Raw genomic sequence first — 22,284 nt, 5'->3', positions numbered from 1 at the left:
GGACACCTGACTGATATTGTCGGCCAATAGAATTTTCGAATGAGAAATAGAAAAGTTGCGTAATTTAGCTTTCATTACAAGGAAAAAAAGGAAAAAAGGGAAAAGAAAAAAGAAAAAAAAGGTGGCCGATCGATTTCAACATTTTTCTTAATGTTTCGTTGTGGTACTAGATTGTGGTGGTGTAATGCCAAACAAGCCCAGCACTTTGGACCGAGTAAAAACCAAAGAACACAAAAAACGAGCATCTTATTTTTCGTTTTTCCAGGGTGGCGAATCGCTCTCAAATCGCCCAGCCTCTGCGATCTCATTGTAGTTCTCAGAATTCTGGTCAGTGATAATCCCAGGCTGCAGTGCTGTTGTGGCTCTGGCCGAGTATAAATCTCGCTGCTCGCAAGACGCTCCTTTCGGGCCTTGGATTTTGGCAGGCTTTTGTTTGAGAGCGTTCGTGGTTTTGTTTAAGTGACTTGTATAATCCATCGCGAGAGTGTTTCCTTCCCTGTCCTCGATCCCCGCAGCGCAGTAAAAAAATGCCGCCTTTGTTCTTCCCTGCGTGGAGCAATTCTCGCGCAACAGTGTCAATGCTGTGTTTTTTTCGTGTTTGATTTGATCTGGCCAGCGTGTAGCGAAGCACACATACCCTTTTTTTTTTCTCTACACATTCTTTCATACCCCTTCTTGTCCTCTCTCGTTGAGCGTGTGTGTGCGTTCCTTTCTTCCTGCACGGATCATCCTAGTTGAGAGGCAGATCGAGAGAGAGAAGAAAGAAAAAAGGAAGCGAGCGAGCTCGAGAGGGGAGTTTTAATCGGGAGGGAGGGGAGAGTCTAAACTTCCTGGAGAGTACTGCAACACTATCTCCTGGAAGTTTAATCCCCCCGTGATATCCGGAAGACTCTACTTCATTACAGTAGAGTACCACCACTGTCATCACGGAAACTACCTCAGCCAGATTCTAAGGAAGAACTTCACGGGGAAACGGGCCAAGTTCCCAGAAGACGAAGACGAACTCTCGATAGAAGAAGAAGAAGAAGAATCTTTTAGCTACGAGAAGGGAGCGAGCGAGCGAGCGAGCGAGCGAGGCTTGGAGTTTTAATCTTCTCAGCGTGGGGGAATTAGTTTTAAGTTAAGATTAAAGCAAAGCTTCTAGAGAGGAGCGAGCGAGAGAGGTCTGAAGAGCTAGTTGGCTATGGCGGAAGATGATGATATAGCAGGTTTGTAGCTCCTGGAGGCCATACTAAGCTAGGAACACACATAGGCTCCACTCGACAAAGGAGACACAAACACACACACTCTCTATACACTTTTCTGGGAGAATCTCACTTCTCTTTCTCTCTCTCTCACTCATTCTCTCTGTGTTCTTTGTTTCTTCTTCCTATTTGCTTCCAAGTTTGCGATTTCTTGTGGATGAATTTCTGGGACGAATTTCCTTCTATCCTGTCTGGTTAAGTTGTTGGGCAGCCAGGACGTTGTCTTGATTCCATTCTCTCTTTCTCTTCTCTCTCCCCTTGTCACACTTTCTTTTTGTTTGGCCCCTGGAGAGGCCGTGCTCTCGAGAGCGCGAGGAGAAAAGTGGCAGCGAGCGACAAAAGAGATGGAATCTGTGAGCTCAGGGCGCGAGTAGCACAGCGAAAGCTCGTTTCGGATCAAGGGGCAGCGGCCGCTTTGGTTTCAATAATGCTGGAATCTAAGAGATGACGACCAGGATGATCTTAGAAAGTTACCACGGGAGTAGCAGTAGCTGGTAGGAGGAGAAAACATGAAAAGGACGAGTCGAAGTTCTCGCTGCTCTTTCTTTTTTCCCGGCAGTGTGTGGACGACGCTATGGCAGCACGGAGTTTACGGCCAACTCGATTTCTCGTGTGCTCGTCAGCCATGATTCCTGAAGAGATTTGCTTTACGAGCTATCATCCACCAGGTACTCAAACATCATCCTCTCTCTTTCTTGGTTTTCTTTTTCCTCGTTCGTGGTTGTTTGTAGAACTTGGAGTGAAGAGTTTTTCTTTGTTTTATCTGGTGTTAGCAGCGCTGCAGTGTGAGTCAGGCTAACTCTCAGTTTCCATTCGCCCGTTTGGGAGCAGCGATTCCATTCGCTGCTTGTGATTTCCAACGCGTTTTTCCATCTCGTTCCAGGCAGCAACTTCTCGTTTTTTCTCGAGAATGATCATACAAACTTGACGTTGTTGCAGGAAGAGAAAGATCCCGCGAAGCTGGAGCAATGTGGCTGGGAGTAATCCAATTGCCATGGTAGCCGCGGAGGAAGCAAACAATCCCGAGCAAATGGATCGGCAATAGTTATCGCATAGTTCCTGTAGAGCTAGTACCAGGAAGAACGAACACGCAAGAGGAGAGAGCAACAGTGATGGCCGAGGAGGCGAATTAGCGCTGGAAACAAGGAAGCCAAGGGATCGATCGATCGGCCTCGAGACTGGCGTTAGTAGTAAGTGCCATGAATCCTTCGGGAACAGCGGCGGCAGCGGCTGGAGGATCTGGTCTGCCGCTCTGGGCTGCCGCTGCTGGAGGAGGCGGAGGAGGAGGAGGATCCAGCGATCACCACCACCAGCAGAGCTCCTGGGATCTCACGATGCATCCCTTCGCATCGAATCATCAAAACCACTACCACCAAGATCACCACCACCACCACCAGCTCTCCGCGGCTCCCTCCTCCAACAGCGCCGCTCACCACCACCACCACCACCATTCTTCCAAGACGAACAGCAGCGCTGGCGGCGATCAGTGGGAGATATCTCCATGGGATCAGTCGAGCACCACCACCACTAGCACGAGCAATCTCTTCTATCAGCAGCAGCAGCAGCACCACCAGCAGCAGCAAGGCCACGAGCTCAAGCCGCTAATTCTCTCCAGGCCCAGCTCTTACTCCTCCACCTCTTCCTCCTCCTCGCAGCACGGTGGCGGCCTCGTCTTTCCCAGCAGCTATGGCGGCGGTGCCGGCGGCGCTGGTGGCTTCCCAGGCGGCACTTTCCCACCCTCGGGCGGTGGCGGTGGCGGTAGCGGCGGTGGTAGCGGCGGTACCACTGGCGGTGGCACCCACTTCCAGACGATGCTCCAGCAGCAGCAGCAACGATCGTCAACTTCCTCGTCCACGAATCCCATGACACTAGCGCTGCTCCAGCAGCAGCAGCAGCAAAACGGGATCCTTGGCAGCGCCACCGCGCTCGACGTCCCGGATCATCAGCTCCACCACCACCACCACCAAGAACATCAGCAGCAGCAGGATTTGCGAACTTTCGAGCAAAGGCGCAGCTTCTTCGGCCTCATGGACGTGGAGTCGACCGATCAGCAACACCAGCAGCAGCAGCATGCCGCGCAGCAGCGATCCAGCTCCGGGAACTTGGGAGCTCTAGGTGGGTTGTGGAATTACATCAAGCGCGAAGAACAACACCATAGCCACCACCACCAGCAGCAGCAGCACTACCAGTTCTTGGGTCACCACCACCATTCGAGCAGCCATAGCCAGTACGATCAGCAGCAGCAGATGAACGAGTGGCTGCATGGGAGGATTGGATTGAACCTCGGGGGGCGGACTTACTTCTCGGCCGAGGACTCGCTGATTGCGCGGTTTGGCAAGCGGCCGCGGCTCAACGGGCCGTCGGTTCACGTCCCCCGCTGCCAGGCCGAGGGGTGCACCGCGGACTTGAGCAAGGCCAAGCACTACCATCGCCGCCACAAGGTGTGCGAGCTCCACTCCAAGGCTCCAAACGTGATCGCCAACAATCAGACCCAGCGCTTCTGCCAACAATGCAGCAGGTCAGTCATCTTTCGCTCCCTCTCGTTTTTCTGCTCCCTCCTTTGTTGGGTGAGATCATCGTCAACTCCTTGGCAACGCCACCATTGTTTCTTCCCGCCACCCGGCCATGATCATATCATGGCTTTTCCCTGTTCTTCATAGCTTTCGTCCCAAAGCTTCGAGCTCCTAGCAGTTCACGTTGGTGGTTTCACCCCTTTCTGTTCTGTAAAAACCGTTTTTTTCTTGGGGAGATGGCCTGCACTTTCCATTACTTGATTGATTTGAGCCTGTCCTCGTTTTTCCAGTTTTCTTCTTCGTCTTTGTTTTGTATGTTTGGTTTTGTCAAGTGCGAGCTACAATGGTAGCTGTTTTAAGCGGGGAGTACGAAACGCGTTACGTACTCGTTCGAAGAACTCTCGTCTAAACTGCAGTTATAGCTGTGTGTTCTTGTTCTTCGCTGCTGTTGATCTCTTTCTCTTCTCCGATTTTGCTTTTGTGTGCTTGATTGATCCGCGTGCAAAGCAAAACTGTGCTGGACTGAGTGGATTGGGTGGAAAGGAATGGAATATGTCGTTGCATCTCTTCATGGCCTTCATTTCTCCTGTGCGTGTGTGTGTGGGAGCTACGCCTAGCTAGGCACACAGCACCGGCAAGCTTTCATCGAGCACGAGAAAGTTTTCTTGGTTTTCTCCGCTTTGCTTGTAGCTCCCCCAGGTCAGCTACACAGCTACAGTTCTCAGTGTGTGCGAAATTGGATTGGATGGAGGGAATAAGTTTGTCGGTCGTGCCGATTCGCGATTCATGTGATCGCTATGAGATTTTCTCTGACGAGTTTCGATCTTGTGTGATCATCCAGATTCCACTTGCTAACCGAGTTCGACGACTCCAAGCGGAGCTGCCGGAAGCGGCTGGCCGATCACAACCGGCGGAGGCGGAAGCCGCAGCCAACGAGCACCACCACAACCGCCAGCGCCAGCGCCGCCGCCGCCGCCGCTTCGACTTCCACCGCCGGTGACTCCGCCGCTGGAAAGTCTGAGTCCCACGAAGGAGGAGGCGGGGGCGGCGGCTCGGAAGCAACACACTCTAGCGGTGGTAAGCTCTCTCCTCCCGGAGAATGACATCGCTTTCGAAGCCAAGCTCTTCCGACACTTTGCGCTGAGCACTTTGATCGTGTGTGTGTGTGTGTAGCCGACACGAAGCCCAGCGCGCTGCTCCCCAAGAGCAGCAGCTCGCCGTCGGCATCCCGGGACGACTCGGAGGCGAGCAAAGTGAGCTACAGCGCCACAAACTCGATCAAGAACCTGGTGCCGGCAGCGTCCACCGTGACGAACTCCACCACCACCTGCACGACTAACAACACTGGCAACAACATTACCACCGCCGCCGCCGCCAACAATTTGATCCTGGGATCGTCACCACCACCACCGTCTAACAACGGCGATCACGCCTTGGGCTCGCCAGCGTCCGACTCGGGAGGACTCCTCTCAACCCTAACAACACAGCACAACCGGCTCTTCTCGCTCTACACCAGATTGGTCTAGAATTAGGGCTTTGGGCCAAGGGAGCCCTAAAAGAACAAAACTGGATATTCCACCGCTCGTCAAACGCAAATCTTTGTCTCTGGGCCGCATTGAATGCCGGTAGCTGGCCGCACAGGAAATATACGGGTGGATATTCGTATCCATTTATACTTTCTGGACGCGGGGTAATGTCGCCACCACCACACGAACAACGTGGAAAAATTCGCCTCTACTTTTTCTTTTTTTCTAATCCTAACAAATGCATTATCAAAAGAAAGGATAATTTCTTTTTCCACTTCTAATTTTCATTTTTTTTGTAGTTCTTTTAATGTTCTCGTCTTCTCTTGGATCTTCCTTCCTGAATAGATGATGATACAAATCTGCCTAGAAACAAAGTTAAGATGAAAAAAGAAAAAGATAACCAAAAAAAAGAAAAGAAAAAGCACACAAAGATGGCAAATGCAAACTGGAAGTGCGTAGTGTTGTCAGGTACCTCGAGAGAGGGAGAGAGGGCACTTCGACCAAGTCGCCACTTATCACTGAGAAGATAGATAGATAGAAGAAGATTGATAGATCTTCTTGGTTGCTAGCGATATAATCTCCTTGTCGCTTGTTTCGATCGCCACCACTCCTAAATTCTGCTGGGACGAACGGACGAACGGACGAGGACACGGAGGAGAGCGCGTGTGCCCTCAGAGCTGGTGCGGATCATACAGTCCGGAACCATACGGCTTGAGCACCTGAAAATCGGACGAACTTTGCGGTTGCTGGATTACGACGGTCGCTGGCGGCTGCGTTGTTGACATTTGCATGAGATCGATCGTCGGCCTCGCGGCATGCTGCTGCTGTTGCTCCTGTAAATTCCGCAGCTCGGATTCCTGGAGTAGAGTGAGCACCGCGTGGTTCTCGTAGTTATTTATCCCAGGCAGGAACGAGCCACCGCCGCCACCTTGTTGCTGCTGCTGAGCTTGAGCACTACTCCTGCTTTCCAGAGCTACGACCGCTATGTTTCCCTGAGAAACCTGCTGTGGCAACACCTGGGGAGAGCCGTAACTCGGCTGCCGGACCGGGGAATTCCCCGAGTAACTCGCTGCTTGCTGCTGCTGCTGCGAGTTGTAAGGAGCTCGGCTTTCGGACATGAGCTGCTCCATCGAGTCATGGGGGCTCGTCCATGGCTGAGATGACAGAAGAGAGAGAGCACGACCAGAGTCAGACACCGCGGCTGCGTTGTGCGAGGCTTGGCTGGGCGGGCCTATGCCGGCGGCGTACACACCCGACGCCGAGGGTGACGAGAGCGTCAGGTTTTGGCCCATGGAGCCGGAGCCTTGCATGAACTGATGGACACCGTGATGGCCGACGCTGTTGAGTATCGCTGGACCCTTCCTTGGAGGGAAGAGCATGAAGAAGCGCTCCGGCCTGGATATGTTAGACGAGCCCGAGACGAGACCCGTGTGATCATCGACGCTTCCAAACCTGGGCCAGGAGAGCTTGCCGTGTAAATTGTCCACACCGAGGTACGATAGTGGAGTCCCATAACCCAGCAGACGCTCATCTGGAACAAAGTAAGAAAGAGTTTCAGTAACACACAAAGCAACAACAAAGTAATCCATCACCACGAGCAAGCCTCATGAAGCCGGCCTGGTAAGGCGAGAGCGCGGCGCTTGTCAACGCCATTGGATCCGGCTGTGGCTTCCTACGTCGCTCATTGTGGCCGGCCAGACGCCTCCGGCAGCTTCGCTTGCCTTCGTCAAACTCGGACAGGACGTGGAACCTGGCGAAAAGGAACAAAGCAGCTAGAAAACTTAGGCTCGAAAAGAAACGAGGACTACTCTCGCAAAATTACCGGCTGCATTGTTGGCAGAAGCGCTGCTCGATGTTGTTGACACTGACCTTCGCCGATTTGGAGTGCATTGCGCACACCTTATGCCTCCGGTGGTAGTCCTTGGCCGAGGAGAGATCCGTCTTGCATCCCTCGACTTGGCAACGCGGTGTGTGATTCGCGGAGCCGCGAGGCTTCTTCCCTGGAGACCCCCCTTTGCTGTTGTTGGTGGTAGCGGTGATGGTGGTGGAGGTGGTGGCGGCAGTCGTAGCGGCGGCGTTACCATCGGCAAGATTATCCGGAGTGAAACTACGCTTGAGTCCAAGCTTGAGACCGGTCTCCGCGTCGCCATTAGCCATCGCCGCCCTTTCGCTGATCTTGTCCATGTCGCCTTTACCACCACTGGCAACTCCTCCACTCAGCCCCAGGAAAAAGTCCTTGGAGGAATTGGAGGAAGGCTTCTCCGGGGAGGCAATCAGCTCATTGGCCTTCCTGTCGGGCTTGGATCTTGTCAGGTCCAGGATCTCCCCACCCGAGCTCTCGTGCTTGACGGCGACGGAAGAGAAGACGCCGCCACCACCCTTGCCTGATCCCATCACTGGCTCCTCGCTCCAATCAGCGCTGTGGAGCTTCCGATTCATCCCTGCCGCTGGCAGCATCATCACGTTGTCCCATTCCCAATCGAGCCTGGCCGTGCCGAAATCCCCACCATTCTCCATATTCCCAGAGACGAAGTGCTCAGCGAGCATCACCGCTGACGAATTCCCGCTGCTCCAATTTCGAAATACCAAGCAGGGAAAGAGCTCCTAGAGAAAGAGAAGGAAGAAACGCGCCTCCGCGGGCACTAGGTCAAGGCGCCAAGCGCATTGCCGGGCGCACCGATCAAGGAAGAAGGCCCCAATCCAAGAGATCGCTCAAGAAACATGAGGCGGACCTGGAAATATTTTGCAGCGCGCGCGCATTCCTCCGTTGGAATAGGCTATGTCCAGCACGGCCGCCGCTTCGCCGACGCCATCGCTCCTCCCGTCAACAGCTCCTCCCGCGATCCCGTGATGGAAAACGGTACCCTAGCTCGCGCTAGAAGCTCAAGAACACACCCATCCGTCCCTCTTTCTCTCTCTCTTTCTCTCTTTCTTTCGTTGTGTTTTGTGTGTTGGGTGTATGGTGTGTTGGTGTGTACACAAGGACAACCGAAGAGCCTTCACTGGTGCTGGGCCATCAGCCATGGCCGTCATGCGTGATGGGTTATAGAATAGAATCCGGTCGGGTCAGCGACCGTACTTCGGAGAATCGGGGGGGCCCATACCAGGGGAGGTACGGAATCCGTCAGCCGGGATTTTAATGTGCAGGGCCCTTTTTAAAAAACAGTGTGTCTCATCTTTGGGCCGTCGGATGGCGGTGTGACGGGGACGTGTGCGGTAATAGATCTGCGGCCAGCTATCACCTCCCCCTTGGACCGTTGGATACTGTCGGATCGAGGGGCGATCAAACGCTTAGATTGTTTAATATTTATTCCCTAAGCTTTCCATTCCATCACTTTATTTGGTCCGTATAACATGAAATGAATGAAAATAAGCTTGTGTTTCCTTTCTCTAAAATAAAATCCGCCCAGCAGCCAATGAGGATAAGGCGGAGTGTTTTCAAGGCCACTAACCGCGGGGGCCAATGCGCGCACGACACGTCGCCCGGGAGCAGCTCCCGCATTGTCACGAAAAGGAAAAAACAAAGGCGGGGCTGTCTGCCTGGCCACCTTGGGCCATGGCCCATCCCCGCCGTACTGAGGGGAGATTTCCTGTACGGAGATCTTATGATTGGCTTCAGTCTGGCCAATCTTAAGCCAAAGAATTATACTAATGGCAATAACTTCCAGTCTATGGCAAAGATTTCGAGGGGAACTTTTACTTGTTCTCTTCCAAAACAGCTTTTTTTTTCTTGGCAAAAGGCGCATGCGTCGCACAAGCGTGCTCGTTGGTTCCTCCTACACCGAAGAAACGATGCGCGGAGAAGACCTGTGTGTGAGGCTGTTCAGTCCACCAAGAAAAAACGAAGTTTGGGAGCTGAAAGCGACTCGGGGGGGAATCACGTTAAAAGCCCGGACGTTTCCTTTTTCCTTGATCTTGTACGCCAAAACCAGGCGGTTAAGTCTTTACACAATGTGACACCTACGTGTACTTTGAGCAGAAACTTCGCTCGCATTGGTTGGACTAGATAGAAACCGCTGTAAAAAGGAGAGAATTAGTCGGCACAACAAGAAAACAAACACCAGCAAAGATTGGAAGACAAAAAAGTAAAGCAGCAACTAACAAGAATTATAAGGTGGGACGATGGACTTACAAGCTCCCGATCGATTCGCATTACAGCAAGACCATGATTGGAGCATAGCGTCATTATAGCAGCCATCCACAGATTCCACATCAAGCTGAGTGGTCCAATCCCATCGGGCATATTTGTGCAGCCGTGTCGACAAAACGATTACTCCCTGGACCCACAAAAGGCTTTCTTTTAGTGTCATCTCTTTTCAAAGCATTGGTATAAAAAAATTGAACGGGCACTCACGCTTGATGCTTTGAGATGACTGGTTGGCAAAAAGATTTTTTGTTCCCGCAATTGCCACGTTTTCCACATCTGAAACCACGTCACCCAAGTCAGTAGCTTAGCAAACAGGTGTCACGAACCTTGTGGAGCATTGTCATTGTGCTACAGCTTCGGGGACGGCTTGCTCTTCAGCTTGATCGTCCTTGAAGAGAAGCTTTAGCACGGGGATGAGCGACGGTAACAGGGGCAGATCAACTAAATCGATGCTCATCAAGTCGAAAGCCACGCATGTCCTATCGTTGTAGCTGTCGTCAAAAACTGGCACCTTGGAGTAACGCTGACTGAAGTGCGTCAGGATGGTCCGATAGGCTCGCGCCAAAGCCCCAGCCTGTATGGCTTCGTGAGTTGAACTATGCATCTTTGATACCGCTTCCTCAGACATTCCATCCTCAAAGGTAGCCTGTCAAGTATCAAAAACACATGGATATGAATCCTACTTTTGGGGATTTCTGAACGAACGTACCTCATGAATGAAAACTGTAGCGCCGTAAGAGGCCTCAATAAAGGCCTTGCAAGGCCTTGTGTCCCCTGAATAAGCAAGCTTCCATCCCGCTTTTGAAGTGTCGGCCTTGTTTTGAGCTTCAAGAACTACTCCAAATGCATGTGGGCAATGGATCACCGGTACGCTCACTAAGCTGCTCAGACCCAGTGCTTGCAATGTATCCTGCAGTTTACTCCTCCCAGCTTCATCCAGTCCATTCCTAAGATGGTATCCCCGCTGAACCCACTGCATGAGCCCGGACCTGCCTTCCTGTGATCCAGAAACTATAGAGCTAACGAATCCCTTCGGTTGACCTCCAGCCGCAATGTCTGATGCTTCCAACGTCGTTTGACTACAATCTAAGAATTCCACCCCAAGGTCCTCAACCATATCATAAGCCTCCAGAACCCGTTTCAGCAACTTTGGTCCCACCACGAGAAGCGGTTCGACGTTGCCAGACTTGGAAAGAAGCTGCCGCCGAACAGAGAGTATTCGGCTAAGACCACCGTGATGATCAGCATGGATGTGCGAAATCCAAATCAAACGTAAGCCAGCTACAACGGAATCAGTACTTGGTCCGAACCTGCAGACCAGAGCCCAGTAAGAAACAATCTAGCAAGCACCGAAACACGCGGTACCTTCTTAGTAGCTGACCATAAGTTCCCTCTCCACAATCCAGAAGCATCCCCCCATTTGCGAAAAGGTGGACGTAGATCGCACTAACATTACGATATGTCGAAGGCTGAGAAGATCCAGTGCCAAGGAATATAAGCTCCACCTCTTTCCTGCCTATTGCTTTCAATGTGTCGGGAATCTCCTTTGTCAAGCTTGAGGAGCTCAGTGAGCGAGAATCTGCACCTTTATCGAACCAAGGTTCTTCGACAAGGTCCTTGGAACCGTAAGCTTTCCAAAATTCCTTGAGTTTTTCCGTCAGTGGTAAAATTTCGGGTACGCATTCAATCAGCTCCTCTGTATGCACCTTCCCGTCAAAAGCTTCTGGAACTGAAGAACCATCCATTCCTAGACCGGATAGCGGAAGTAAACGAAACTGATAGCATCAGACACGTAAGAGTCAGTAATTTGCCCGTCCCCAAATCTTTCAAACCTTTAACAAGTTCTTGGCAATGGTGACGGACAAATTGTTCTGAAAAACAAGAGTCAGTCACTCATAAGGAAAACTAAAAAGACAATAGCTAACCTGCTGCTGCAACAATATTTGCTGGTTTTTCGATGATTCGTAGCCGTAACCAGGTACAGGGAAAACATAAGGACATGCAAAATTTAGCTTGGAAAGTATCTTTGCGCTAGACTTGAGAATTGGGGAAAGAGAATTAGAGCTGCAAAAATCCGGGAAAAAAAACATTAAAAACAAGGTACTCATTTTTTAGCTAACTTACCATCCTGATCCTGCTAGTATATGTTCAGTCGAGCCAAAAAGCCTCATCCAATCCTGGTATTTACTATCGTTAACCACGATAGCAGGACTCATGTGTACAATGCACGCCACAGACGCGGCGCCATCGCTAGTGTACAATCCTTTCAAACCGTTTGCCGTCAGCAGAGACGGAATATGGAACATTGTCGGGCAGTCCACAAGAATAACCTTTGGGCCCGGGGATGATGGTTCCATGACAGACTCCGGAAGAATCTGAAACTCTGCATGTGAAAAGAACATAAAACTCAATAGAAAAACGCTACCTCTGTTGTCCCATCATCTGAAAGAACAGAAGTTCCACTTTGAAGCAAAGCGTACTTGCGACCTGGACGCAATCCCAAAGCAGCTGCCTTCACAGGATCGAACTTGCCTCTAACTTCGGGAAGCTCGCAAACATACACTACAGCGACATCCCCAGGTCTAAACTTCTTGCCTGCACGCCAAGGATTTCTAAAGGGACAAATCAACAGAAACTACTACTACCTTCACCTTGCTTATCCGAGAATGGAACCAGCAACACTGCCGATATCTTCACCAAATCATCTTCTAGGAGAACTGCAATATTGGGATCTTTTGCATGCTCAGGCAAGAGTTTGCCGTCCTTCCCGAAAGCATGCGTATAGAAGAAAGAGGCATTTGGCAAGTACGTAGACATCGCAGTTATTAGGCATTGCAGGTCCGATGGACCCCAGATGTTCAGCTGACAAGAAAGGAAAGCATTGAAACAAGGATCACGCTCACAATCAAATCTTCATACCGTTAGGCCAACGTCGCCAGCGAGTGTTAAAAGCGCCCCTGCAACATACTCAAATGTCAAGCTCTGGAGTATGTCGCCAAAATGAATTACCAGCAAGGCCACCAGCAGTTTCAGAACACACGCGAGTAAGAAGAACGTGGTCGACCTGCCAAGTTTGATTTTGCCGAAGTCAGGACTTCTATGCTACGAAAAACAATCCCACCGTTCCATGCCTTAGATAACTTGATCTTGTTCTCTTGACAAAAACGCTGTAAACCCTGCCAAAGATGTCATTCGCGTAAGAACTATCTATCTTCTCTGGCAACGTACCTCTCCAGCATTGAAAACAAACCGCTTGCTATCAAAAAAGAGAAGGACGCAGGGCGAGGTCTCTCCCGTGTCCATTCCAGTCCCAAAAATCTGCAGTAGCTCGCCGCTATGGGCATCGCAAAGCAGGAAGAGCAGTGAATCGAACCTGGATGTAGCTGATGCTTCTCGCGGATCGCGCATTGTTCTTGCGCAGCGAAAGCGCCTTCTTCTGGCTGCTTTCGCCGACACCCGGCTCCATCCGCCGCTTCCTATCCATCACCGACACCTCGGCACAAACCCTAGAACTCTTCGCCGGGCTAGGGGAAACCCTGGGTATTGGAAATCTATGCGGCAAGGCCGAAGAAAGCCTTTGCATTTGAGCCCAAAAGGAAAGATCCCACGGCCAAGAAATGTCGAAAGGTTAGGCTATGATCCAACGGCATACAAAGGACTAGGGTTCTTGGGAATTAGGGCAAACAGAGCAGAGGGTTTTGTGGTTCGGGCATTTCGGACAGGCGGCGCAAGCGCGGCAGGGCACAATGTCGTCGTCGCGGCGAGCATTGACGGAGCAAGATTTGTCAAAGCTGGATGTAGCGAAGCTCACTCCACAGTCGCCAGAGGTCATCTCGAGGCAAGCCACGATCAATATCGGCACCATTGGGCATGTGGCGCACGGCAAATCCACAGTCGTCAAGGCGATCTCTGGCGTCCAGGTGATCTAGAGCTTGTTTTGTGTCTCCAGTGCCGAGTTTGATGTTGTTTTCTTTGTTTGATTCTTTGTTCTGCTTCTCAGACTGTCCGCTTCAAGAATGAATTGGAGCGTAACATCACAATCAAGCTCGGCTATGCGAATGCGAAGATTTACATGTGTGAAGATGAGCGATGCCCTCGGCCGAAATGCTACAAGTATGCTCTTTGTAGAAATCTTCTCTATGTTCTAAAGTCTATGCCGTGTGCTGAAGAGCTTACGGGAGTGGCAAGGAAGATAGTCCCTTTTGTGACGTTCCTGGATTCGAGAACTGCCGGATGGTGCTCAAGAGGCATGTGTCTTTCGTGGATTGTCCTGTAAGTTCTTCGTAGTTTTCGTTTTCTTCTAGCTTTTCTTACGAAGACTTTCAGGGACATGATATTCTCATGGCTACGATGCTTAATGGTGCTGCGATCATGGACGGCGCTTTGCTTTTGATTGCCAGCAACGAAAGCTGTCCGCAGCCGCAAACTTCCGAGCATCTTGCGGCTGTGGAGATCATGCGCTTAAAGCACATTATTATTCTCCAAAACAAGATCGACTTGATCCAGGAAAGCGTGGCACTTAACCAATATGATGCCATCAAGAAGTTTATCCAGGTATGTCCGCTCGTTTTCTTTCTTCCTTGCAGACACCGTTCTTAGTTTTGGCTCTGCAGGGCACCGTCGCCGATAACGCCCCAGTGGTGCCTGTTTCAGCGCAACTCAAGTACAACGTCGACGTTGTTTGTGAATACATCGTGAAGAAGATTCCCATTCCGGAGCGTGACTTCATCTCCCCACCAAACATGATTGTCATCAGATCTTTCGACGTGAACAAGCCGGGAGCGGAGGTGGACGAAATCAAGGGCGGAGTGGCTGGCGGGAGTATTCTCAGGGTACGTGTAAAATCTAAAACTTGCAGCTGCAACTACTCACTCGTTTTCGCGTTTCCTCGTCCAGGGTGTTCTAAAGCTGGGACAGAAGGTGGAAGTCCGTCCCGGGATCGTGGCAAAGGATGACAAAGGAAACATCAAATGCACACCGATCTTCTCCCGAATCGTCTCGCTCTTTGCGGAGCAGAACGAGCTCCAGTTCGCGGTGCCTGGAGGCCTCATCGGTGTCGGCACGACGATCGATCCGACGCTCACTCGGGCTGACAGACTCGTCGGTCAGGTGCTTGGAGAAGTGGGAGCTCTTCCGGACGTGTTTGTAGAGCTCGAGGTACTCGCTTTTGCTTTACTTTGAGAGGAGGGGAGCTAAGCTAGTCTAAACTTTCAGGTGAACTTCTTTCTATTGCGTCGGCTCCTGGGAGTAAGAACTAAAGGGTCGGAGAAGCAAGAGAAGGTCTCCAAGCTCGCCAAAGGAGAGATGTTGATGCTCAACATCGGATCAATGTCGACGGGAGCTCGCGTCCTGGCCGTGAAGAACGATCTGGCCAAGCTCCAACTCACGTCCCCGGTTTGCACGAGCAAAGGCGAGAAAGTGGCATTGAGCCGGAGAGTGGAGAAGCACTGGCGTTTGATCGGCTGGGGACAAATCCAAGCCGGCATGACCATCGACATCCCTGCGGTATCAGTTTAACGGAAAAAAATAAGTCAAAAGAGATTAAATGAGAGAGTTTCCTTTAAATATTTTTGTCAATGAGTGTTCAACGAATATTCCAACAAACTCCTTTATTTTTTCTCTCACGCAAGCTTCTTATGCACGCTTGCCGAGTAGGGCGGTTCTTTCCCGCCATGTTGCTTCATTTCCCTCGCTTAGCTCTCTAGGGTTCTTCGTTGTGGCGTCTCCTAGCTAGATCCGGGGCTGGAATTTCCAGGTGCCGCTAGGACGGCAGTAGGGTAGAATGCCGGGCGAGGAACAAGCGCGATCGAGTGCTGGCGCTGCCGCTGCTTCCCCTGCCGTTGCGTCTAATGGCAACGGCGCGGCACTGGACGGCGAGGCTCGATTCAGGGAGTTCTGCGAGGTCTGAATTGCTTGGATTTGCCGTTTAGATTGTTGAATTCTTCCATTCTCCTGGGAATCTGGCAGACAAGCCTGTCCCTGGACGAGATTTCTCTGGAGAAGGCGCTAAGGCTGTATGGTTTGGTCGCTCCACTGCGGGATTCGTCACTGCTCGGTGGCTCGGTAACACACTTTCCTCTTTTTTAATGTTATATTAACGTTTTCCTTTTAGGTCGATGAGGCCGAGCGTATATGGATGGCGGGAATTCTTTACGTCGTGAAGAAGCTGGATAGAAGAGAGGTTCCTATCTTCACACTTACGCAAGTTCTTCGTGTGACCAACCTGAGGTGCGTCTCCTTATTTTTTTTTTCTTTTCCTTTCGTTCCTAACATGACAATGAACAGTGTTGTGGAATTTTTCCGGGAGATCACACAGTTCTTAAAGAAATGTGCGCCAACCTTGAAGAGCGTTTACGGGGCAGAATTCCAAGGCGATCTTCAGGTATACAGTTTCTCTTCTACTGGCGTATTGATTGCTTTGTACCTTCTGTCAGGCTAAGGAAGACCAGGCAACTTTTGTGCACCTGATGGTTCTGTTCAAGTGAGCGATGATTCGTATGGTTTTAAGTTCCTGGTTCTGACGATTTGTCTGCAGCTATTATAAGAGGACCTTTCCACAATATTTTGAGCCCGCGGAGTCTGAAAGCGATGAAATAAGCATCCATCAGAGGTTTGGATGGTTTCTCTTTCTGGCTGCTAGGGTTCACGTTCTTGGTCGGTTTCCTGACCTTGTAACATGTACGAACGCACTCCTGGGTGTCGTGGTAAGCCATTCTGGCAATGTTGGATCTTCGTCATCTGACTTTCTCACAAACAGGCCGTCATGATCGTTCATATGCCATCATCCTTGAGATCTTATTCTCTGGAGAACAAGTCTCTATTTCGTACGTTTTGTTCGTGCCTTTATTCGCACCAAATTGACTGATCTCGTTTCCAGCGAAAAGAGATGCGGATGGTGTGAAACTTATATCCTCTCTCTGCAGTGTGGGAGAGGCCGATGAAAAAGATGTTATGTCCGTGCTGAAGAATATACAAGACATGATTTCCAGCATTTTTCCGAACTTACCTAGTACGAGTGACTGCAGTTCTGTCAGCAATTTGCAAGGTTTCAGTTCTGGTAATATATCTGAACTGAGGTTCCGGTTTTGATCATCTTTTTTTTCCAGATGGTCTCGTCTACTTTGAAGGACTGATGGAAGATAATATGATTGCTGCAAATTTGCTAACATTGGAGAAACAATATGAATCCAGTGGAGAGGAAGGATACGAGCTCTTTGCAGAGCCTAGCCTTACTCTGTTGGTACGTTATTCGTTTTTCTAAATGAAAACTTTTGACACCTTTCTGCTTACAGCACCGGGAGAAAGATGCTCAAGTGTCTTCTTTGCAACAAACTTTGTCTTCGACGTCCTCACCACGCTCTTCACTGGCTATGATTACGGCAGCTAAGATGCCACCACCAACACCTGTCAGCGTAACAATGACAACAGCAAAGTGGTTACGAACTGTTATAGCACCATTGCCTTCAGAGCCAAGCACAGAGTTATTGGAGTATCTTAGATCCTGTGACCGGGACATAACGGAGGAGGTGACACACAGGGCTAAGGTTATACTTGAGGCAATATTTCCCATCTATTCTCCTGGTAGCTGGAAAGCCACTCTCCATAGCAGTGGAAGTTTGGAATGGGCAGTGCAGAGAAGGTCCGAGGCTTCCAAGCTTTACTACAGAGTTTTAACTGCACTCTGCCACGCCGAGTCTTTGAGGCTGCAAAGTAAGAATTTGACGTCCGTGTTGACAAGCGAGAAGTTCCATCGGTGTATGCTGGCTTGCTCGGGGGAGTTGGTCCTAGCGACTCACAAGACGGTTATTCTGTCGTTTCCTGCTGTTCTAGGACCGACTGGGATAACCGCATTCGACATGAGCAAAGTGATAGAGTCTTTCGTCAGACACGAAGAAACTCTGCCAAGGGAACTCAAGCGGCACTTAAATTCCATTGAAGAGCGACTTCTGGAAAGCATGGCTTGGGAGAAGGGCTCGTCGATGTACAACTCACTTATTGTCGCACGGCCAAGGTTTGGAGACGAAATAAGGCGCCTAGAACTTATGGCTGAGCCAATGCCATCGTTGGAGACATTGTCTTCACGACAGGAGTCCAAAGGAGAAGATATGCCTGGTGAGTTCTATTTACTTCGCCGAATTCATGTTAACTTTATTGTTTCCAGATGCAAATTCTCCAGATAGAGAGCCGTTGTTGTCCGGGGAGCAAACACTAACTTGTCTACCATCCCCGGTCAAGGAAAGGCCGTCTGCATTTTCAGCTTTCAACTCAGGTTCGGGAAAACGGAACCTTTTCCATCTTCAATCTGTATTTGCAAGGTACATGAAAGGACTTCTTTTTGGACGTTGTACTGACAATTCCTCCTTCAGTCCTCAGAAACCGAATCCTCATGCTTCTGGAGAAACGTGTGCAGAAGCCGTGATGAACGTGTTTTTTCAAAAGGTACAAACATTAGCATTTGGTTTTGACTGGGTGTTTCGGCCCGCAGGTGTTGAAGCTCGCTGCTAGCCGAATCAAAGTTCTATGTGAACGTCTTTCACAGCCTAGTCATGTGGTTGAGCAAATCTTCCAGGTCTTCGAGTATGCACTGAACCGGACTACCATCTTCTTCAACCGGCATATTGATCAAATAATATTGTGTAGCATGTATGGCGTATGCAAGGTTAGTATTGTTGTCAGCATGTGTTTCTTCTCATGCGTATAAGTGCAGGTTATGAAGCTCAACGTGACATTCAGGGACATCATTTTCCAATATCGGAAACAGCCTCAAAGCAGAAACCATGTTTTCAGGAATGTCTATCTTGAACAGCGGCGTGGGGTAAATAGATTTATTGGGTTCGTGTGCGTTAAACTGTTTGCTGTTTGTGTTTGACAGAGAACAGACATGGGGGATATCATCAAATTTTACAATGAAATCTATGTTCCTGCAACGAAGGCCTTTTTAATGAACATCGCTGCACGACCCGCATCCATGGTGGCAGGCAAAGGCACTGCGACAGACGAAGGTAGTTTGTGAATTTGCGTCTTCGTAATTTCTGAGCTCTGGTTTTCTGATACGTAGCACCCAGCTCTCCCCCGAGGGCATCTATGTTCCCAGCGATTCCCGATATGTCTCCGAGAAAAGTATCTGCCAGGCACAACGTCTTTGTCTCACCTCTTCGAAACACCAAGGTCTGAGTTGGGTCTTTTTGCATTTTTCATTGTAACTAATGATCGATTTCCATCAACAGGTTGAAAACATCATGTCTCCTCATTCCAGAAGCTTGTATGCGTGCGTGGGTGAAAGCACTCACGCTTATCAAAGCCCCTCCAAGGACCTTACCGTCATCAACTGTCGCCTAAATCTATCAAACGGGTAAGTAGCTCACATCGATTTGGTTGGCCCTTGTAACTTCATCGTTCCCCGCAGGCGAAGGCTTGAGTTTCAAGAGCCCTCACTAATGAGCGACTCGTTTGTCACCGGGGCGTTAAGCAACACCAACACCGATGCAGCGAACAACGATGACTCCCCACCGAGCAACGATGCCACGCTCGACCAGGACGCAACGAATGGCGACCAAAATATCCTTCCATCCGACCCTCAGTCTCCCGCGCCTAAGCGTCCGAAGCTAGAGTAGTCGTCTTGTAATGTTTCGAAAGGCTCTCTTCAGAGGTAAAAAAAACTCTTTCCTTTTCGCTTCTAAGCGGGTCTTCTTTTCTCTCAGGTGTACAATACTCGAAACAGAAACTCGTGACTCCCATAAGGATGGAGCGGAGTAAAATAATACACGAGGAACGGCGAACATTAGAAAAGGCGACATCTTTGTGACATCATAGTCAAGTTAGTTTTTCTATGCAAATTCTCTAACAGATGCATTCTTCCAAGTTTCGTCAAGATCTCGCGCTTCCAGCTCCAGCGCAAGATACGTCCGGGACATCAGCACGTACGCAGCCGAGTGATCCCTGTGATCCAGCAGCAGCTGGATGGACTCAAACGCCACCCTTCCAGCCTCCCAGTTGCTCCACTTCCCGCAAGCGTCCAGCACTGTCATCCATAGCTTCAAGTCGGGTGCCACGGGGATGCTGGTCACCACCGCCAGAGCTTCGTCCACCTGGTTGGCCCGCCCGAGAAGATCCACCGCGCAGCTGTAGTGCTCGATGCTGGGCACGATGGCGTAGTCCGAGACCATGAGCCGGAACAACTCCTTCCCCTTGTCCACCAGCCCGGCATGGCAGCACGCCGTCAGCAGCGAGAGGAAAGTCACACCGTCCGGCTGCCAGTGATCTTCCAGCATCCGCTCAAAGAGCCTGAGAGCCGAGGCTACGTCTCCCTGGTGGCAGTAGCCAGCGATGATCGCGTTCCAGGTCACGGCGTCGCGTCCCGCGCTGGCTGCCGAGTCGAAAACTTTGCAAGCTTCCGCCATGCAGCCGCACCGTCCGTAGAAGCCCAGCAGAGAATTCACGACGACCACCTCGGCTTCCATCTCGGCGTGACGGATCTGCTGGTGGATGGCCCTTCCGGTCTCCAGAGCCGTGGAGCTCCCGCAGGCCCGGAGCGCGGCGGCGTAAGTTGGAGCGTCGGGTACCAGGCCTTGGACTTGCTGCATCCGCGAGAAGAGATCCAGCGCAGCCGGTGCTTGCTCCGCCTGGACGTATCCGAGCATCAGCGTCGTCCACGAGACAACGTCGTGCCTCTCCATCCGGTCGAAGACTCTCCGCGCGTCCACCAGGCTCCCACACTTGCAGTACAAGCCCACCAGCGTGCTCGCCACCAGGACGTCCGACTCGCAGCCGCTCTTGGAGATCTGGGAGTGAATCGCCGCAGCTAGTTCCAGGCAGCGGCCGGGTGCTTCTCTGGAAGCCAGGCTCATGCAAGCGTTGAGCGCCGCAGCGTACGTGAGAGCGTTCGGAGTGTATCCTTCCTCGTGCATCCGGGAGAGAAGCCCCAGCGCCGCCTGCTCGTCGCCACTTAAAGCGTAGCCGAGGATGAGCACCGTCCAGCACACCGAGTCTCTGTGCGGCATCCGGTCGAAGACTCGCTGCGCGTCCGCCATGCTGCCGCACTTGGAGTACATGTCAACCAGCGCGCTCGCCACGAACTTGTCCGACTGGAAGCCCGCTCTCGCCAGCCGCGAGTGCGTCTCGAGGCCTCTCTCCAGGCACGCCAGCTTCACGGGACGCTGCTCGACTAGCTCGGCTTCTTCCCTGTCCGCCAGGCTCGCAACTGCGTTCACGGCCGCGAGATACGTCCGAGCGTCCGGCACGAAGCCTCGGTCGCGCATCACCTCCAACAGCGTCAGCGCCGTCTCGGGCTCGCCACCTTGGACGTACCCCGTGATCATCGAGTTCCAGGAGACGATGGTGTGCCGGGGCATTCGATCGAAGACGCGCCGAGCGTTGTCCAGGCTCCCACACTTGGCGTACATGTCGACGAGCGAGTTTGCGACGAAGGTGTTCTCCAGCTCGTGCCGTCCAGCCTGCGAGTGGATGCTCACGCCTTTAGCAAGTGACACCGGCTTTACAACTTTGCGACCAACGAGCGTACCTTCTTCGCGAGCGGCCAGCAGCGCACAGGCATTGATCACCGCGATGAACGTCAGCGCGTCCGGCTCGAGTCCCTCGTCCCGCATTCTCGAAAACATGGCGAGAGCCACCGCGCCATCGCCACTCTGACCGTAGCCGGCGATGAGAGTGTTCCACGACACCAAGCTCCGCCTCCTCATGCCGTCGAAGACTTTGCGAGCGTCCGCCATTCTTCCCAGCTTGGAGTACATATCCATGACGCTGTTCGCGAGATACGTGTTGGAGGCGACCAGTCCCAGCTTCTCGAGCTCGCCGTGGATCGCCATAGCTCTGCTCAAGCCCGCCATCCTCGACGCTCCTCCCATCAGACTCATGCAAGCCTTGAAAGCCGCCACAAAAGTTCTCGAGTCTGGGAGGGTTCCTTCGTGCTGCATCCTCGCAAAGAGCTCCAGGGCCTCGCAACCAGCGCCAGCCTGCGCGTATCCCATGATGATCGCGTTCCAGGCGACCGTGTTCCTGGCAGCCATCCTCTCGAACACCGCTCGCGAGCTCGCCATGCTTCCACACTTGGCGTACATGTCCACCAGCGTGCTCGCCACGAAGATGTCTTCTTCCAGTCCGAGCTTTTGGAGCTGAGAGTGGAGAGCCATGCCTCCCTCCAAACTCTTCTTGGTCGTCTTGGCGGTGTCCTTGATTCTTCGCGCTGGATAGTTTGCAAAGCTGGCGGTGGCGGCGGTGGCGGCGGCGGTGGTGGTGGTGCCGTGCTTCTCTTTCTCCGCTAGAATGGCACAAGCTTTAAGAGCAGCGATGAAGCAGCGAGCATCCGGGCGGAGGCCACGGTCTTCCATGCGAGAGAAAAATTCCAGCGCTAGCTCGCCATGTCCACTGTGAGCACAAGCCATGACCATGGAGCTCCAGCAAGCCAAGCTGGGACGCTGGATCGCGTCGAAAACCTCCCGGGCCCGTGCTACACTGCCGCATCGCCCATACATCTCCACCAAGCTGCTGGCCAAGGAGGGATCGTCGATCATCGCGCTGGCGCGGAGGTCGCCGTGAATCCTGTCGCCCGTGAGGAGATCCCTGGAGCTGCTGCACGCCTTGATCGCCGCAATGTAGCCGGGAATCGTCGGTGCCAGCCGGATTTTCTCGTAGAAATCCCGCGCCTCTGCTGATATTCCAGTGCCACGAGCATTTTCGATTTGGGCGCCGCCGGATCCATGGCTACGATGCAAGATGACAAACCTTGTGCACTGCATTGGTTGTGCCATCACCGGTCTTCCCTGGCGATCGCGCCATCGCCAGGGAAGACGCATCCTCTCCAAGCATCCTCGTGGATGCTTACAAAATAAGAATTT

The 22,284-nt window shown here is 51.7% G+C and overlaps 6 protein-coding genes across 12 annotated transcripts; 3 read left to right on the top strand and 3 right to left on the bottom strand.

The window, feature by feature from the left end:
- The first annotated feature begins 648 nt into the window (after nt 1-648).
- Nucleotides 649-5,353, top strand: LOC9650586 (la-related protein CG11505). Its single transcript, XM_002972394.2, has 4 exons — nt 649-1,912; nt 2,184-3,762; nt 4,599-4,834; nt 4,931-5,353. The coding sequence occupies exons 2-4, from the start codon at nt 2,444-2,446 to the stop codon at nt 5,281-5,283; spliced, it is 1,908 nt and encodes a 635-aa protein (XP_002972440.2). The 5' UTR covers nt 649-1,912; nt 2,184-2,443; the 3' UTR covers nt 5,284-5,353.
- A 123-nt stretch (nt 5,354-5,476) lies between these two features.
- On the bottom strand, nt 5,477-8,209 carry LOC9650585 (squamosa promoter-binding-like protein 17). Of its 4 annotated transcripts, none has more exons than XR_002992654.1 (4): nt 7,106-8,209; nt 6,876-7,033; nt 5,756-6,814; nt 5,477-5,646 (listed from the first exon to the last, which is right to left on the bottom strand). XR_002992654.1 is itself a non-coding variant. In XM_024677302.1 (3 exons), exons 1-3 carry the CDS (start codon nt 7,828-7,830, stop codon nt 5,955-5,957), a joined length of 1,743 nt encoding a protein of 580 aa, XP_024533070.1. In that variant the 5' UTR covers nt 7,831-8,209; the 3' UTR covers nt 5,479-5,954. The 4 variants fall into 4 exon arrangements, 2 of the variants coding, with proteins under 2 accessions (XP_024533070.1, XP_002972248.2); XR_002992655.1 differs by having other exon boundaries at nt 5,477-5,642; XM_024677302.1 differs by having other exon boundaries at nt 5,479-6,814.
- Nucleotides 8,210-9,003: 794 nt separating this feature from the next.
- Nucleotides 9,004-13,033, bottom strand: LOC9651050 (tRNAse Z TRZ4, mitochondrial). Of its 3 annotated transcripts, none has more exons than XM_024677399.1 (16): nt 12,804-13,033; nt 12,659-12,748; nt 12,562-12,606; nt 12,440-12,494; nt 12,350-12,387; nt 12,076-12,292; nt 11,856-12,025; nt 11,555-11,805; nt 11,356-11,494; nt 11,263-11,301; nt 10,796-11,205; nt 10,140-10,740; nt 9,757-10,076; nt 9,638-9,706; nt 9,416-9,560; nt 9,004-9,299 (listed from the first exon to the last, which is right to left on the bottom strand). In XM_024677399.1, exons 1-13 carry the CDS (start codon nt 13,011-13,013, stop codon nt 9,771-9,773), a joined length of 2,571 nt encoding a protein of 856 aa, XP_024533167.1. In that variant the 5' UTR covers nt 13,014-13,033; the 3' UTR covers nt 9,004-9,299; nt 9,416-9,560; nt 9,638-9,706; nt 9,757-9,770. The 3 variants fall into 3 exon arrangements, with proteins under 3 accessions (XP_024533167.1, XP_024533168.1, XP_024533169.1); XM_024677400.1 differs by having other exon boundaries at nt 12,082-12,292; XM_024677401.1 differs by having other exon boundaries at nt 12,552-12,606; nt 12,804-12,941.
- Nucleotides 13,034-13,109: 76 nt separating this feature from the next.
- On the top strand, nt 13,110-15,022 carry LOC9651049 (eukaryotic translation initiation factor 2 subunit 3, Y-linked). Its single transcript, XM_002972393.2, has 7 exons — nt 13,110-13,350; nt 13,431-13,543; nt 13,600-13,702; nt 13,757-13,984; nt 14,044-14,262; nt 14,327-14,587; nt 14,645-15,022. Exons 1-7 carry the CDS (start codon nt 13,177-13,179, stop codon nt 14,945-14,947), a joined length of 1,401 nt encoding a protein of 466 aa, XP_002972439.1. The 5' UTR covers nt 13,110-13,176; the 3' UTR covers nt 14,948-15,022.
- Nucleotides 15,023-15,089: 67 nt separating this feature from the next.
- Nucleotides 15,090-19,285, top strand: LOC9650584 (retinoblastoma-related protein). Of its 2 annotated transcripts, none has more exons than XM_024677199.1 (19): nt 15,090-15,332; nt 15,398-15,493; nt 15,543-15,658; nt 15,716-15,812; nt 15,865-15,911; nt 15,966-16,134; nt 16,188-16,254; nt 16,308-16,487; nt 16,537-16,670; nt 16,723-17,542; nt 17,607-17,745; nt 17,797-17,869; nt 17,916-18,089; nt 18,138-18,245; nt 18,303-18,432; nt 18,489-18,598; nt 18,658-18,782; nt 18,837-19,079; nt 19,132-19,285. In XM_024677199.1, the coding sequence occupies exons 1-18, from the start codon at nt 15,213-15,215 to the stop codon at nt 19,042-19,044; spliced, it is 2,913 nt and encodes a 970-aa protein (XP_024532967.1). In that variant the 5' UTR covers nt 15,090-15,212; the 3' UTR covers nt 19,045-19,079; nt 19,132-19,285. The 2 variants fall into 2 exon arrangements, with proteins under 2 accessions (XP_024532967.1, XP_024532966.1); XM_024677198.1 differs by having other exon boundaries at nt 15,091-15,332; nt 17,592-17,745.
- LOC9651048 (pentatricopeptide repeat-containing protein At5g27110) lies at nt 19,171-22,268 on the bottom strand. The gene has a single exon (XM_024677197.1). The coding sequence runs from the start codon at nt 22,240-22,242 to the stop codon at nt 19,258-19,260; it is 2,985 nt and encodes a 994-aa protein (XP_024532965.1). The 5' UTR covers nt 22,243-22,268; the 3' UTR covers nt 19,171-19,257.
- Between the last annotated feature and the right edge of the window lie 16 nt (nt 22,269-22,284).

This window comes from Selaginella moellendorffii, unplaced genomic scaffold (assembly GCF_000143415.4).
Source record: "Selaginella moellendorffii unplaced genomic scaffold, v1.0 SELMOscaffold_19, whole genome shotgun sequence".
NCBI classification, from domain to species: domain Eukaryota; kingdom Viridiplantae; phylum Streptophyta; class Lycopodiopsida; order Selaginellales; family Selaginellaceae; genus Selaginella; species Selaginella moellendorffii.
The sequence above is the reverse complement of the archived record's forward strand: the minus strand, read 5'-3'. Positions and strand labels throughout refer to the sequence as shown.